General features: G+C 43.1%; 1 protein-coding gene across 4 annotated transcripts in view; it reads right to left on the reverse strand.

Annotated features, from left to right (window-relative positions):
• Positions 1–14482, reverse strand: part of TTC19 (tetratricopeptide repeat domain 19) — a 49982-nt gene extending 35500 nt beyond the window's left edge. For 2 of the 4 annotated variants that reach the window (XR_015243887.1, XM_086686129.1), the window contains exons 1-7: positions 14248–14479; positions 14029–14162; positions 12218–12328; positions 11728–11766; positions 10758–10814; positions 10377–10438; positions 8183–8277 (exon numbers count right to left, since the gene is read on the reverse strand). Coding sequence is in view for 3 of the 4 variants with exons in the window: in XM_086686129.1 (XP_086542255.1) it covers positions 8183–8277; positions 10377–10438; positions 10758–10814; positions 11728–11766; positions 12218–12328; positions 14029–14162; positions 14248–14431 (682 nt within the window). In the remaining variant the exon portion in view is untranslated. Of the gene's footprint in view, positions 1–8182; positions 8278–10376; positions 10439–10757; positions 10815–11727; positions 11767–12217; positions 12329–14028; positions 14163–14247 lie in introns of all 4 variants that reach the window. The other 2 variants (XM_025920401.2, XM_086686128.1) reach the window with 2 other exon arrangements.
• Positions 14483–14503: the final 21 nt, after the last annotated feature.

Consider the following 14503-nt stretch of genomic DNA (forward strand, 5'->3'; position numbering starts at 1 on the left):
GTGGCCTGGATAGAAGGTCAAATCAGCCCCAACGTTCCCTGAAGCCAAAGCCTAATCCAGAGCAAGGCCCTAATGCTCTTCAGTTCTGTGAAGGCTGAGAGGTGGGGAAGTGCGGAAGGAAAGTCTGACACTAGCAGGGGTTGGTTCGAGAGGTTTAAGCAAAGAAGCCTCTCCATAACATAAATGTGCAAGGTGAAGCAGCAAGTGCTGATGTAGAAGCTGCAGAAAGTTATCCAGAAGATTCTAGATCTTAAGATAATTAATACATGGGGTGCCTGGATGGCTCAGCCGGTCAAGCATCGTATCAGCTCAGGTGGTGATCTCTCAGTCATGAGATCGAGCCCCAAGTTGGGCTCCGCGCTCAGAATCCCTGCTGAGATTCTCTCTCCTTCTCTCTGCCCGTCCCCTGCTCATGCACTTGCACATGCTCTCTCTCAAAATAAATAAATAAATAAAAAGATAACTAATACACTATACCAAATAACAGGTTTTCAGTGTAAATTAAACAGCTTTCTAATGGAAGAAGATGCCACCTAGGACTTTCATAGCTAATGAGGAGAAGCCAATGTTTGGCTTCAAAGCTTCAAAGGACAGTTGACTCACCTGCTAGGGGCTAATGCAGCTGGTGATTTTATGTCAAAGCCAATGCTCATTTGCCACTCCCAAACTCCTAGAGCCCTTAAGAATTATGCTAAATCTACTCTGCATGTGCCCTAACAATGGAACAACAAAGCCTGGATAAAAGCACATCTGTTTACAACATGATTTACTGGATATTTTAAGCTCACTGTTGAGACCTACTGCTCAGAAAAAGAAAAGTTTCTTTTCAAAGTATTCTGCTCACTGACAGTGCACCTGGTCACCCAAGAGCTCTGATGGAGACGTACAGGGAGATTAATGTTGTTTTCATGCCTGCCAACACAACCTCCATTCTGCAGACCATGGATCAAGGAGTAATTTTGACTTTCAAATTGGGCAAAGTAAATTGAAAACCTTCCAGAAAGGATTCACCATTCTAGGTGGCATCAAGAACATTTGTGATTCATGGGAAGAGGTCCAATAATCAATATTAACAGGAGTTTGGAAGAAGCTGATTCCAACTCTATAGATGACTTTGAGGGGTTCAAGACTCCAGTGGAGGCAGACAGGGTGGAAACAGCAGGACAGCTAGAGTCAGAAGTGGAGCTTGAACACATGACTGAATGGCTGCAATCTCGGGATGAATCCTGAACGGATGAGGAGTTTCTTCTTATGGATGAGCAAAGGAAGTGGTTTCCTGAGATAAGATCTACTTCTGGTGAAGATGTCGTGAAGATTGTTGAAATGACAAAAAGGGTTTAGAATATTACATGAACTCGGTTGATAAAGCAGCAGCAGGGTTTGAGAGGATTGACTCCAATTTCGAAAGAAGTTCTACTGAGGGTCAAATGCTATCAAACAGCATCATATGCTACAGAGAAATCATTCATTAAAGAATCAATCAATCAATGTGGCACACTTCATTGTTGTCTGCTTTCAAGAAATTGCCACGGGCATGTGGGTGCCTCAGTCGGTTAAGCATCTGACTTCAGCTCAGGCTCAGATCATGATTTCCCAGTCCGTGGGTTCAAGCCCTGTGTTGGGCTCTGTGCTGACAGCTCAAGAGCCTGGAGCCTGCTTCTGATTCTGTGTGTCCCTCTCTCTCTCTGCCCCTTCCCTGCTCACACTGTTTCTCTCTCAAAAATAAATTTTAAAAAATTAAAAAAAAAAAAAAATTGCCACAGCCACCCCAACCTTCAGCAACCACCACCCTGATCAGTCAGCAGCCATCCACACTGAAGAAAGACCCTCCACTAGCAGAAAGATGACGACTCCCTGAAAGTTCAGATGATGGTTAAGTTTCAACAACAGAGTGTTTTTCAATTAGGGTATATACATTTTGGGCGGATACGTATATTTTTTAAACATAATGCTATTGCACACTGTAAGCGTAAGTTTTATATGCACTAGGAAACAAAAACTCATTTGATCTGCTGTATTGTGCTATTCACTTTAGGGCGGTGGTCTGGAACCGAACCCGCGATACCTCTGACACGCCCCTGTATTGCAGAGACAGTGTAGTGAGTGACTCCCCTCGCTAGCACAGCTCCTGTTTGTTCCAGCATCCATTCTTTTCTCACACGATTCAGGCGGAGCGGAATCCATCCTCTGACAGGAATGGATCCTGGTCAGTTTTAGAGAATCATGGTAATCCCACATTTCCTGTCAAGGACTGGGTTCGAAATGCCGTGTAACCCAATCCAGCCAATGAGCAATAAGGGTAAATCTAATTGGGAACTTCTAGCAAAGATTACCTTGATTCTAAAAGAACACCAAATAAGTTTTCTTTTCTTCTGCACGTTGCCATTTCTGGATAAGGTTCCTGGGACCTAATACAGTCCCTTTTCAATCACAGTGGGAACGTGAAGAGAAAGTCAAAACACACTGAGAATGAGTGAGGAGGGATGGAAAGAATCTCCTTCCTCAGGATTTCCATGAGCTGTGTGTCAAGTAACTCAACAGCCTGCCCCTTTTCGATGAACTACCAGTTACGTGAGAGTAAGTGCCCTTAATGCGTAACTGAAATTCTGTGCTATTTGCAGTGAAATGCTAACTTATTCAGAAGGCAATCTCCTCAAACTCACTGAAAAATATAATGCAAATCTAATAATTCAGTCTGAAAGCATTTTGGGGATTTGACAAAATGATCTAAAATGCATGTAAAAACTGAGAATAAAATGGGAGGAAATCTTACCAAAGAAGCATGCGTGAAACCTGTTTCACTGTGTAACTCAAACGTATGCTACCATATAACTCAAGCAACATATACTGTTATAAAAGTCATCAGATGAATGAATCGAATGGAAACCCCCAAAAGAAACGCAAGCATATGCTAATTTATAGTTAAGTATGTAACGACAATAGATTATCATCTTTAGGAAAGTAGTGACCAACTTCACACCCAAATTAACCACCAATATGTTAAGAAGTTACATGTTAACCCTGTTTAGAAATAAAGAAAAAATAAATTTTAAAAAATGAGTGAATATCTGATTTCAAAGCTGAAAAATACCTAAGCATTAAGCTCCAGAAAAGCAGGGACTTCTGCCTCACTTGCCTCTATTGAATCCTACAATATCTGGCCTAGAATAGCTACTCAACATGTATTCAAAATTCATGAAAGCAGGGGCGCCTGGATGGCTCAGTCGGTTATGCATTTGACTCTTGATTTTGGCTCAGGCCATGATCTCTTGGTTTGAGTTCGAGCCCTGCATCAGGGTCTGCGCTGACGGCACAGAGCCTGCTCGGGATCCTGGATCTCTCTCTCAAAATAAACAAACATTTAAAAAATTAAATTAAATTAATAAAAGCAAAAAATATACACATAAACAAATTCAGATCTAATTCCAAAAAGATCACAAGCAAGTGCAAGTCATACTGTGTGATTCATTTATATAAATTTTAAAAAGAAGCCCTCAAAAACAAAACAAGATTCAGCAGAATAGTATCTCTGGGGTGGGAAGGAGAATGGGGCTGGGGCCAAACACACACAGGCTGCAAAGGTGGGTCACTGCCTGTTCTTCTCATTCATTATTCCTTAAACTATATAGACTTTAGTTTCACATTTCTTTAAAAAAAGTTTTTTTTTATGTTTATATATTTTGAGAGCGAGAGAGGGTGAGAGCAAGGGAGGGGCAGAGAGAGAGGGAGACGAGGATCCCAAGCAGGCTCCGCATTGCCAGCGCAGAGCCCAATGTGGGGCTCAAACTCACGAACCATGAGATCACGACCTGAGCAGAAATCAAGAGTTGGACACTTAGCTGACTGAGCTACCCAGGTGCCCCTCATGCATTTTTTTAATTAAACAAAAAAACCCAAAGCTCTGAGCTCTATAGACACAAGTAAGGGAGAAGAAAAAACCTGACAGGATAGAGTTAATATTTTTACAAAACAGCACCAATAAAAGATCAACCCCATTGCTTATCAAAGAAATGGTAGTTAATGCATCACTGCCATATCGCCAATCTGGCAAAGGTTATAAAAATCAGTGAGCTTTGTGGAGAAGTGGCACAATGCCTTATCACGATAATAAAAACTAACAATGGCTAACACTTGAGTAGCTGCTCTCTGTGTACATTGTTCTAAGCGCTCTATGGATATTAACTCATTCAGTCTTCCTACTGGTCCCTACGAGAGAGTACTGCTCTCACCCCCATCCTGAGGATCAAAAGCACACAGGGATTAATTAATTTGACCAAAGTCACAAAGCAAATAAATGAGCAGATCCTGAAAATGTAAATTAATACAGTCCTTTTGAGGGCAATTTTGCAATATGCGCCAACAAGTTTAAAATGTGCTCCTCTGACCCGGAATTTCAGTGCTCGGTATCTGTCTTATTTCATAACAGAAGACCTCACTTTCATGAGGACATACCGTTCTGGACAGAACACATGCATTCATTTATCTCTCCTCCCTCGAAAACATCACTAAAATCAATGTAAAAGGATGAAAAAGAAAGTTACAAGGAAAAGCAAAGTAGAGATGACAAAGATCAAAAATTGTGGGCGGTGACAAGCAGAGAAAAAAGTGGGAAGTGACTGAGCACATGACAGAAAGATCAGGACTGAATGCTACAAACAGCTAGGCCAGCGAGAAGTAAGCCAGTAGGTACCAGAGCCCCAGAAAACCTTAGGAATTCAGAGCAAATACTACGGTTAACAGAAGAACTTGTCAAACACATAAAAAACAAGCAACAGAAAAAATCCAGTTAACTACTGACTTCAGAGGAAACAAAGAGTTGTTCACACAAAAGAAAATGCAACTACATGATCACGTTACTTGGCTCAACAGCTAACGCTACTCATATATTCGTAATATTATAGACACGACCAAAAGTTACACTAAATGTTCCCTTTTCTGTAAGCTAACAGTCTAAAAATACTAATTACAAAAATAGTTTTATATGTTATTTTAGAAATATGAAGGAAAATACCGGAAGAAATTGGTTAAGAGTTGAAAATTACCCTAGGAAGATGTGTGGCAAGGAAATGTTTTTAAATTAAGTCTTATAACATCCTTTGACTTTTGATACTATATAGATAAGAGTAATTTAAAAAATTGTTCCAAAAAATGATAGAATATCCAGAAAAACACACATAAGACATAAATGCCCTATAAATCTACCAACCAGAAGTAATCACTGTCTACATTTTGGTATCATTCAGTCCTGCTCTATACCTACATTTAATCTACATATTCTAGAAAAGTGGGCTCCTCCTACACTGTTTAGTAATCTACTGTTTTCACGTAATTTTGTATGCGTACTTCCTCCGTAATTACGTACATATTTATAATATGAGAAACAAAATAAGTACCCTAGACCAAGTTTATACATGAACTTAAGTAATACGCTTTTGGGATAGTTAGTAAGGTAAATAAAAAGCACATAAATTTGACAACGGATGTACTTTGTTTAAAACTGAGTGATAACAGGGGTGCCTGGGTGGCTCAGTCGGTTAAGCTTCCGACTCTTGATTTCAGCTCAGGTCATGATCTCACAGTTCATGAGTTAGGCCCCACATCTGGCTCTGTAGAGGCAACCCAGAGCCTGCTTGGGATTCTAGGTCTCCCTCTCTCTCTGCCCCTCCCCACCTCTCTCTATATATATTTTAAAAATAAATAAATAATTGAGTGATATTTCTTTAGAAAAAATAGGATTAAGAATAATGTAACATTTTCTTTATTGCGAAACTAGTAAAATGTAAAAACCATGTTTATAACAGAAATTAGTTTGCTCTTTCCAACAAGAGTTCCTGTGCCTAGAAAAAAGTGTTTTCACAATATAAGTTAAAAAAAAAAAAAAAAAAAAAAGCATATACAGTATGATCCCTTATTTCTTAAGATGTAAACAGCACAGGGGGGAAAAACAAGTCTGGAAAGACATACACCAGAAAATAAACAGTAGTTCCTTCTTTGTAGTATTACAGATGATCTTTGTCACCTCCTTCCTAATGCTTTCCTAAATTGTCTTACACGCACTGGTATTATTTCTGGAAGTCAGAAACTTTTAAGGAACTGTCCGTAGTCAATTCTACAAATGAAAGACAGCAAGAGTGTAGATAGTTCAAAAGTGAATCATTTGATAGCTAGACTCATCTTTACATCTTTTGTGAATTCCCTCAAAGCCTCTACACCACACTGAAACTTTACTTGGGGCCTATCTGGTCTTCTGTTCCTACATTCAACAAGTGCTGAGCCTGTATTACATGTCAGGCACTGCTCTAGTACCAAGGATTTAGCAGTGAACAAAACAGCTGAAATCTCTATCCTTCTTTGCTAGGGAAGACAAATACTAACAACACTTGGAACAAAAATATACTTTTAGTGGCCATACAAACATGAGCACACAATGGACACACACACACACTCCTACCTTCAAGTGTGAGGAAGAAAAGTAAAGGATAGGTGGGAAGAGATGATTGTTTTAGTTAGGGTAGGCCTCCTGAGGAAGTGATACCTGAGCAGAAAACTGAATGGCCACGCAAAGATATGGGAGAACAGGCTAGGTGGAGGGAATAAGTGAAAAGGCCTTGAGATGGCAATGAGCTTGTACAGAACAGCAGGACCAGTGTGGTCAAAGTGGAAAGAGCAAGGGGGAGAGAAGCAGTAGGTGATGTAGAAGTAGGCAGGGGTCAAATCATATAGGACTTTACAAGTCCATGCAGGGATTCTGAAATTTATTCTAAAGGTGATGCAAAGGCACTGAGGTTTAAAAGATCACTCTGCCTGTGGTATGGATAACAGACTGTGTAAGGCAAGGAAGCAGGAAAACTCTTGAGGAGACTATTTACAGGTGTTTGGGCAAGAAACAATAATATCCTGCACCAAAGCAGTAGGGCAAGAGGATGAGACATGGTCTGATATGGATACATTTTGATGCCTGATCTAAGGTAACTTGATGAAATACAATCAGGAATGAGGAAGGAATCACAGGTGATTCTTAGGTTCTTGGCTAAGCAAGTGAATGAATGGTGGTGCCATTTACTGACTGGGCTGACTGGCAGAGAAGCAAGTTTGTGAGTGGCAGAAACCAGGAGACCGATTTCAAACATGTTATGTGTGAACTGACCAGCAGACATTCAGGTCAAGATGTCAGGTAGACAGTCTTACCCAGTTCATGTCTGTAGTCCACGTGTAAGTTGGGGATGAAGATGTATAACTGATATTTAAAGGTATGGGGCTATATGTTATCTCCTAGGGTGTGAGCCCCAAGGTCTGCTAACTTTAGAGGTGGCGAAGGGGAAGGTGAGTGATGGGTAAGGTGTCCCAGAAGCCAAGCGAATAAAGCGTGTCCAGTAGGAGTCAAAGATCACCTGGGTCAGAGCTGCTAATAAGCAGCGTAGGGAAGGTAAGGCTTGAGAACTGGCAACCTCGATAAGGGTGGCTTCGGTGCAGTGGTGGAACAGAAAAACTGGTTTATGTTTAAGAGAAAACTGGAAGACAACTGAATAAAAATAACTCTTTCAAGTCCTATTTATTGCTTTAGGGACAAGAGTTGACTGCTCTTTCTCTAAAGCATCTTGTAGCTCTTGGCATCGTATGTGTGAAGTAAGAATTATGAAATCAGTGTCGAATCTGATAATTCCCAATATTTCAAACCATATTAAGAAACCCAAATGGTCGAGAGCTAGAGCTTCCTGACCATTCCATTTTGTTCCTAAAATCGTTCTTTACACTCTTCCCTCGTAATGAGGATGAACTGCAAAGACCTCAGTTTTCTCTTCATCTTTTATGACTTCGTACATATCTGGTACCAAAAGGTAATTAATTAGCATTGTGACTGGTAGCTGAACCAAGAGAAAAGAAAAAGACCTCTCCTTTCTGCTCCCCAATTTTCCAGAGGTCATATACAATAAAGGTCAACAAATAAATGAACCACTGAAGGGTTAAACAAACAAACAAACAAACAAACAAACAAGGTCAAGTTATTTAAACAAGACATCTTATCCCAAACCCTCTGCTGAGATCTTAAAAATTGCCACTTAATTCCCCAAATGGATAACCTGCCCTCCCCCAATTCAGATACCTTTCCCTTTATCACAATATAACAATGAAGCTCTGTGGCAAAAAAGGCAATGTCCAGAAAACAGTCAGGTCTCCCTACCTGACAAAATGTCTTCTGCTAATTCCTTTTCTCTTTCAATTTTTTCCTCTAGGGTTGAAATGCAGAATTCATAGCCAGCAAGAGCAAATTCCTGTCTGTAAAGCAAAGATCAGCAATCGGCTGTTCACCTTTTCACAAACTCCTCTTTTACTCTCATTTTCCCAGCTTGGGTTTGAATATTGTTAGTAAGTGTAAGATGGGAAGCATCATCTCCCACTAATAGTTTCAAGTGACTCAGTTTCTCCATTTGGGAAATGGAGTCTTACACCCGCTCAAAGTAATACTATTATGAACAGAGGCTAAGGCCCCCTGCACCAAGGGTTCTAACTACTGATCTCATGCAACTTCTGGAGAGGTTTATTAACTTTATTAGCTTTCCAACCTGTACGTCTTCAATGAAAGCTTCTTTTATGTAAATGGAATTCCTAATTATGGCAGTAGAAGGCACTAAGCCTTCTCTAATCCTGGACCCTGAATCAATTGGAGAGGACACCCAAACGTCAGGCAGACTGACCTAAAGACAACCAACTGTCAACTGCTGGTTTCTATAAAGAGATGCACAAACACAACAGAAATTCCTTCTCCTTCCAGAAGCTCACCCCCGGTTTTTGCCCTTCTGCTATGGCGAAGCACCACTACAAAGATTGCCCCTTCTCCTCTAGTGCTTTGCCAGGGGATAACAGATGACCCCACGTTGTATTCTGTTCTCAGAACAGAAGTTTCTCCAGACCCAAACCTTGGCAGGAGGGACCCTATCCAGCCAGGACATGGAGCAGGGGGAGGCTGCCCACTAGATGTTTCTAGTCAGAGTAAAATGCCTATTAACAATCCCCCTACTATTATCAGCATTCCTAAGCCCCAAGTCTAGTTATGTATCTTCTGCCTCATGCTTCTCTTAATCAAACTAAATGAAAAAATAGTTTTGAGAAGGGTATAGAGGAACTCACAGGCTAATTACCAGGGGCTACTAATACACTTGTGCCTGTACGAGAGCAGGAGTTCATCTTACTCTCCAATGGGATTGGCTTTGGGCTTCTTTTATCCTAGAAGTTCATACCCCATCGACATCCAGGCCTGACTGTTACTCCTCCAAAAGAGACAGATCCCAGGTGCAATGTTCCCCAGCACAGGCCAACCTCAAAGCTCCTCCAAAGACTTGAAGTCAAAGGCCCTCAGAAGCTCTAGCCTATCTAGTGTCCAACCAAATGCAGGTTCTGCTGAGAATGAAGGAGCTGGTGACCAGGGCAGCAGGGACCTGTGCCAGAGCCCCTGGCCTCAATAAGCACTCATTACAGCATTAGGTGTGAGGTCATTCCAAACTTCTGGTACCCAACTACTGTAGCAGCTAAAAACCCAAGGAAAAGCTAGTCTTAGATCTTCCCTTAAATATACTCTACAAGATCTAACTCTCTAGAGGAGTTCTCTGCTTACATCTTAGATATTTCTCCTTTGAACTCCGCCTAGACAGGATGAAAGGCACCAGGCCTCACTCATCAGTGTTCCTGAGACCTCTGGCACACATCCACATTATTTTCCAAAGCCTTTCCTGTGAAGCATGAAGATTCTCCTTTATAAGGACTTAGAACTCACATAGTACTTTTAAATGAGCATTGATTTCCTATCCTACTTATCCAGAGGTCACTTCTCCACTCCTAGATCTTTCCCCTTCTTAAAACCCAGCTACCTGATCACCTTTACATGCTTTAAAAACACTGTCTCCTGGACTAGCCACTGAGACACTCCCATGCCAACCCCCTTATCATTCAACTATGTCTAATTTCCTGGTTTGTTGATACTTCCATCCAAAAATGGTTTCTTCCAAGTATATTATCCCCAAAAGCTTTTACATTACTCCCTCCTCTTCTAGAAAGAGCTAAACCAAAGTTCTAATGGTAACTTCCCTTCCCAGTTCAGGCAGGAACAGAACGCTCGATTAGCTTTGTCACAGTGCAGCCAGAGGCGTGAGGGCTGTATGTCCCATTCAAGAGGCTACTGGAGACAGCAGGGCAAAACTTGGAAAAGACTAAAGATTTCAAAGATGAGGGAGGCAACGCTTTGAGTGTAACACCCAGTGTTTTTGAGACCCAAATGACTGGAAGGTAAATGAAAATTATACAACATCCTGGGGTTAAAGTTATCTGCCTACAGCCCAACTCCCTGGTGGCTGCCACACCTAGATTCTGACTATACTTACCTATTTTGAGCAGCATAGATACTGGCCAACTTTAGAGAGATTTCAATTATCGCATTGTCTTCCTGTTGGGAGAAAGAAAAATGAAGAAAATTCACAAGTTAAATTTCCTCATGGATTATTTCTGATCAACGTCTAGACTGCCTTTGGCCTGAAAACCATAGCTTTTATCCTTTTGGAGGAATTAGGCAACTGAATTCCTCAGCAACCATGTTTTTGCATGAGTGAAAGACTGGTAGTTTCTATACAGGTCCAAGGGGAAAAAAAATAATCCACCTTTTTTTTTCACCAAAGCACATGTTGGTGGCTGGGTGGAGTTTCCAGGAAGCAAAACTATTTTGAAATCTGCTTCAGCTGGGGCCCAATCCCAGGCAATGTTCTTACCTGTTGCATGCCCCCTCCAAGCAGGTAACTCATGGTTGCTTTAAAAAGTTTTTCCGCCTAAAAGCATAAGGAAAAGATTTTTCTTTTACTTGGGCCCCACTACCTATATGACACTGGATTCTAAGTATTAGTCTGATCCGTCACCCCTTGTAAAACACAACACACACACACAGAAAAATATCCTTGTGATGGGAAAACAGACAAGAATACCAAGACCCCACATCCTCTGGGCTCCTTAAAAACTATTCTGTGATGAGCAGAAACAAACTACAGAAATTAACCTTTCGTCCAAACCTCCTGTGGCAGAGACTGCAACCTGTCCCCTAATTATTCACTCCCCCACTTTTTTAGTTATAGAATCTTCTCTGTTTTAACAGGTCAGCCTCCTTTGTGCCTAGGTGCAGTCATATGATGAAGTTTTGGCCAAGAGATGCAGGTAGAAGGAATAGAAACAGTTTCTAAATTCTGTTTTATAAGGAAGCTGCCTGCCGCTTCCCTCTTCTTTCTTCCTGGCAGCTGGAGGTGAGCCAGCTCACCTATGTAGATGAGAACACATCTTAGAAGGAACCCAGGGGCAACTGGGTGGCTCAGTTGGTTGAGCACCTGATTCTTGATTTTGGCTCAGGTCATGGTCTCACTGTTGATGCGTTCAAGTGCCGTGCCAGGCTCGGTGCTGACAGGGCAGATTCTCTCTGTCCCTACCCCGCTTATGTGCATGCTCTCTTTCAAAATAAATAAACAAATAAGAACCCAGGCTTCTGGATCACTTCATGGAGAAGAGGTACCCACCCTTCTTTAATGTAGCTACCTATGGAACAATGCTTTAAAAAGAAATACACCTTCTTGTTTGAGTCACTCCATTTTGGGGCCTATTTGTTATAGCAGCTTCACCTGCACCCTTACTAACAGAGGTCCCTTGAAGCTAGTCCTTCACAAATTCAAAATACTACAAAGTGATTTACTTACTTACATTTTCAAGTTGACCCCGTATAAATGCCAAGTTGGCCATCTGAAAGCAAATTACAAATTGTTTTCAGTTTAGAGCACTGTGTTCTACTTATTTCAAAACCTTTCAGCTAATAACCCCCTTTTGCTTTCACACTCTAAATTAAAAAACAGTTCAAAGAGAAAGGTTTGTCACTAATCTGCTAACATCAAAGTATAGCAATAGTGTGAGTGCAAATAGCTGCCCAATCTTTGTTGATGACAAACTAAATCTAGATCCATTCATCACTGAAGAAACAAATACTAATATTTAATCTTCGGTCTAGGATTTAGACTTCGTATAAGTGACACCCCAAGGGTAATAACATTTGAAACCGAAAGAAAACTTAGTAAAAACAAAAACCAAAGAGCTTTACAACATCCTGAAGGGCAGGAGTGTAAATCAGGAGAGCTAGCAACCCTTCTCTTGGATCCGCCCTTCGTCATCAGTGGCTCAGACTGGTTAGAAAAGTTACCAAATCATAAGTGTAAGTGATGGCCTTCCTGTTATCGCTCTGATAGGCAAGACGAAGAGCGTCATGTAAAATTAGCTCAGCCTCTTCTGGCTCATCTTTCATGATGCTCAACTGAAAAGAGAAAACAAAGAAAATAACAGAAAATGAAAGGTAAAGAAGGCAGATGTACGCACTACCAGACAGAAGTGGATATGGCTATACGTCCCAACACACAGGAGAAAGCTAGTCATTCAATTCGCCAAATATTTATTGAACTCCAGCTACGCACCAGGATTTATATCTACGATGGTGACAGAGCAGTCAGCTTCTCTTGCAGCTATGTGCAGCCACACGACAAAGATTTGGCCAACAGATGCAGACAGCAGGAATGTGAGCAATTTTATAAGGAATGTCATCATATTTTATAAGGAAGCTGCTTGCCCTACATCTTTTTCTTCTCTTCCTACAGGCTGGAAATCACTTGTGGAACCAATAAGCTTAATTACAACTAATGATAAAAACTACGAAGAAAGGTAAAGGGAAGGAACAGTAAGCGGTCTCCTCTAAATGAGAGCCAGAAAAGCCTTCCAAGGAAGCGACAGTTAAACTGAGGCAGGAAGGAAAGAGTCAACCAGGAATCATGGGGAAAAGTTATGGGGGAAAATGACCCACAGAGCAGGGGATGAACAAAGGCACTAGGGGCTAAAGAGAATGGTCTTCAAGAACCATTCAAGAAACGAAAGGAAACAGATGTGAAGGGAAAAGGATGAGCCAGGGGATTATTGCCAAATTGGTGGGAAGGCAGGGTGGCATAGGTCATGCAAGGTCTTGCAGGCCATGGTAAGGAGCTTGGATTTTATCATGAATGCAGTGGGAAGTCACTCAAAAAACGTAATATGACCCAATTTACATTTTTTAAACAAGGTATTCTGACTGCTGCATGGAGAGTAGACTGCAAGGGAGACGCGGGCAACAGGGCGGGCAAAACTACTGGACGGCAGACTGTGGCAATGAGGCCAGCGTGATACCAGAGGAGATAGAGAAAAGGGACAGATTTCAGAAATATTTTAGATTTGGGGGCAACGGGATTTGTAGCTGGGCTGTAAGTGTACCAAGGGGCGGTGGTAAGGTACTGTGAGTTTTAACAATGACGAGGTTTCCAGGATGAAAAACGGGGTAGGTGTGAGCAAAGAGAAGACGGTGAAGGACTGTGCAAGGGAGGCCACTAAGATCAAGAGTCTAGCTCCGGGCACGTTAAGTCTGAGAGGTAGGTGAGCCTTCAAAGTGGAGACGGGATGTCGGTTGCACACTGCAGTACACGAATACAAATTCAGACGTCGTGAGCCTCGAGGCGGTAGGGAGCCCAATGGTAGAGAGAAGCTAACCTGAGGAGAAAACAGGAAGGAATGTGGAGAAACGGAAGACATGAGAAAGATCGGAACCAAACCGTGCGCACCGAACACGGAGGTGCGTTTTCAGGACGCTACATACGTGCACAATTCTCTATGCCAGTCCTTTCGGCCTGGCTGGCTCCCTGATAAAAAAAAAACAAAAAACAAAAAAACAAACAAAAAAAACAACTACAAAAACATTTCCGCTAATTCTGCTTGGATAAAAGCGCGATGCCTCTGGTGCCATCTCCATCTGCACCGGAGACTGCAGCGGTCTGACAAGCCTGGACGGATGCCAACCCCGCCCCCCACTCCCAGCCATGACCCATCGAATTCAGGGCAATTCTACCCTCGGAGCCTCCATCCGGCCTGCGGGAGTTGGAGCGCGCACCGCGCACCCACAAAGCCAACAACAGGCCTCGTTCACAAAGGCCGCCTCACCTTGGCTCGCTTCAGCAGCTGAATGATCTCGGCCTCGGTCTCGTCCACCGCGCCCTCGGCGGCGGCCCCGCCCGCTCCCTGCCGCTCCTCCACCTCCTCCTCTGCCGCAGCGGGCCTCGAGAACCAGGCGAGCGCTGCAGGAAGGGGCTCTGAGGTCACCGGGCCCGGCCTGCGCCCCGGTCCCCGCCCGGCCGGCCCCGCCCGGCCCGCGCCCCTCACCTGCCAGCAGCGGCAGCAGGCCCGGGCCCCGGCCGCGCGGCGCGACTCGGGATGCCGGCACCCCCACCTCAGGCGCGCGGCCTCCTGCCGGCCCCAGGAGCAGGCGCGCCGAGCAGTCCCGGCACCGCCGCCCCGCGGCCCGCAGGAGGCCTCGGCCCAGACTCGGGCTCAGCAGCCGGTACATGCTCGCGCGGCGTCCTCGGCGCACTGCAGGCCAAGCCGGACCCAGGCCGTCCCGCACCCAGGCCGTCCCGCC

This window comes from Puma concolor, chromosome E1, assembly GCF_028749965.1.
Source record: "Puma concolor isolate L17-30 chromosome E1, mPumCon1.1.hap2, whole genome shotgun sequence".
Taxonomy (NCBI): Eukaryota; Metazoa; Chordata; class Mammalia; order Carnivora; family Felidae; genus Puma; species Puma concolor.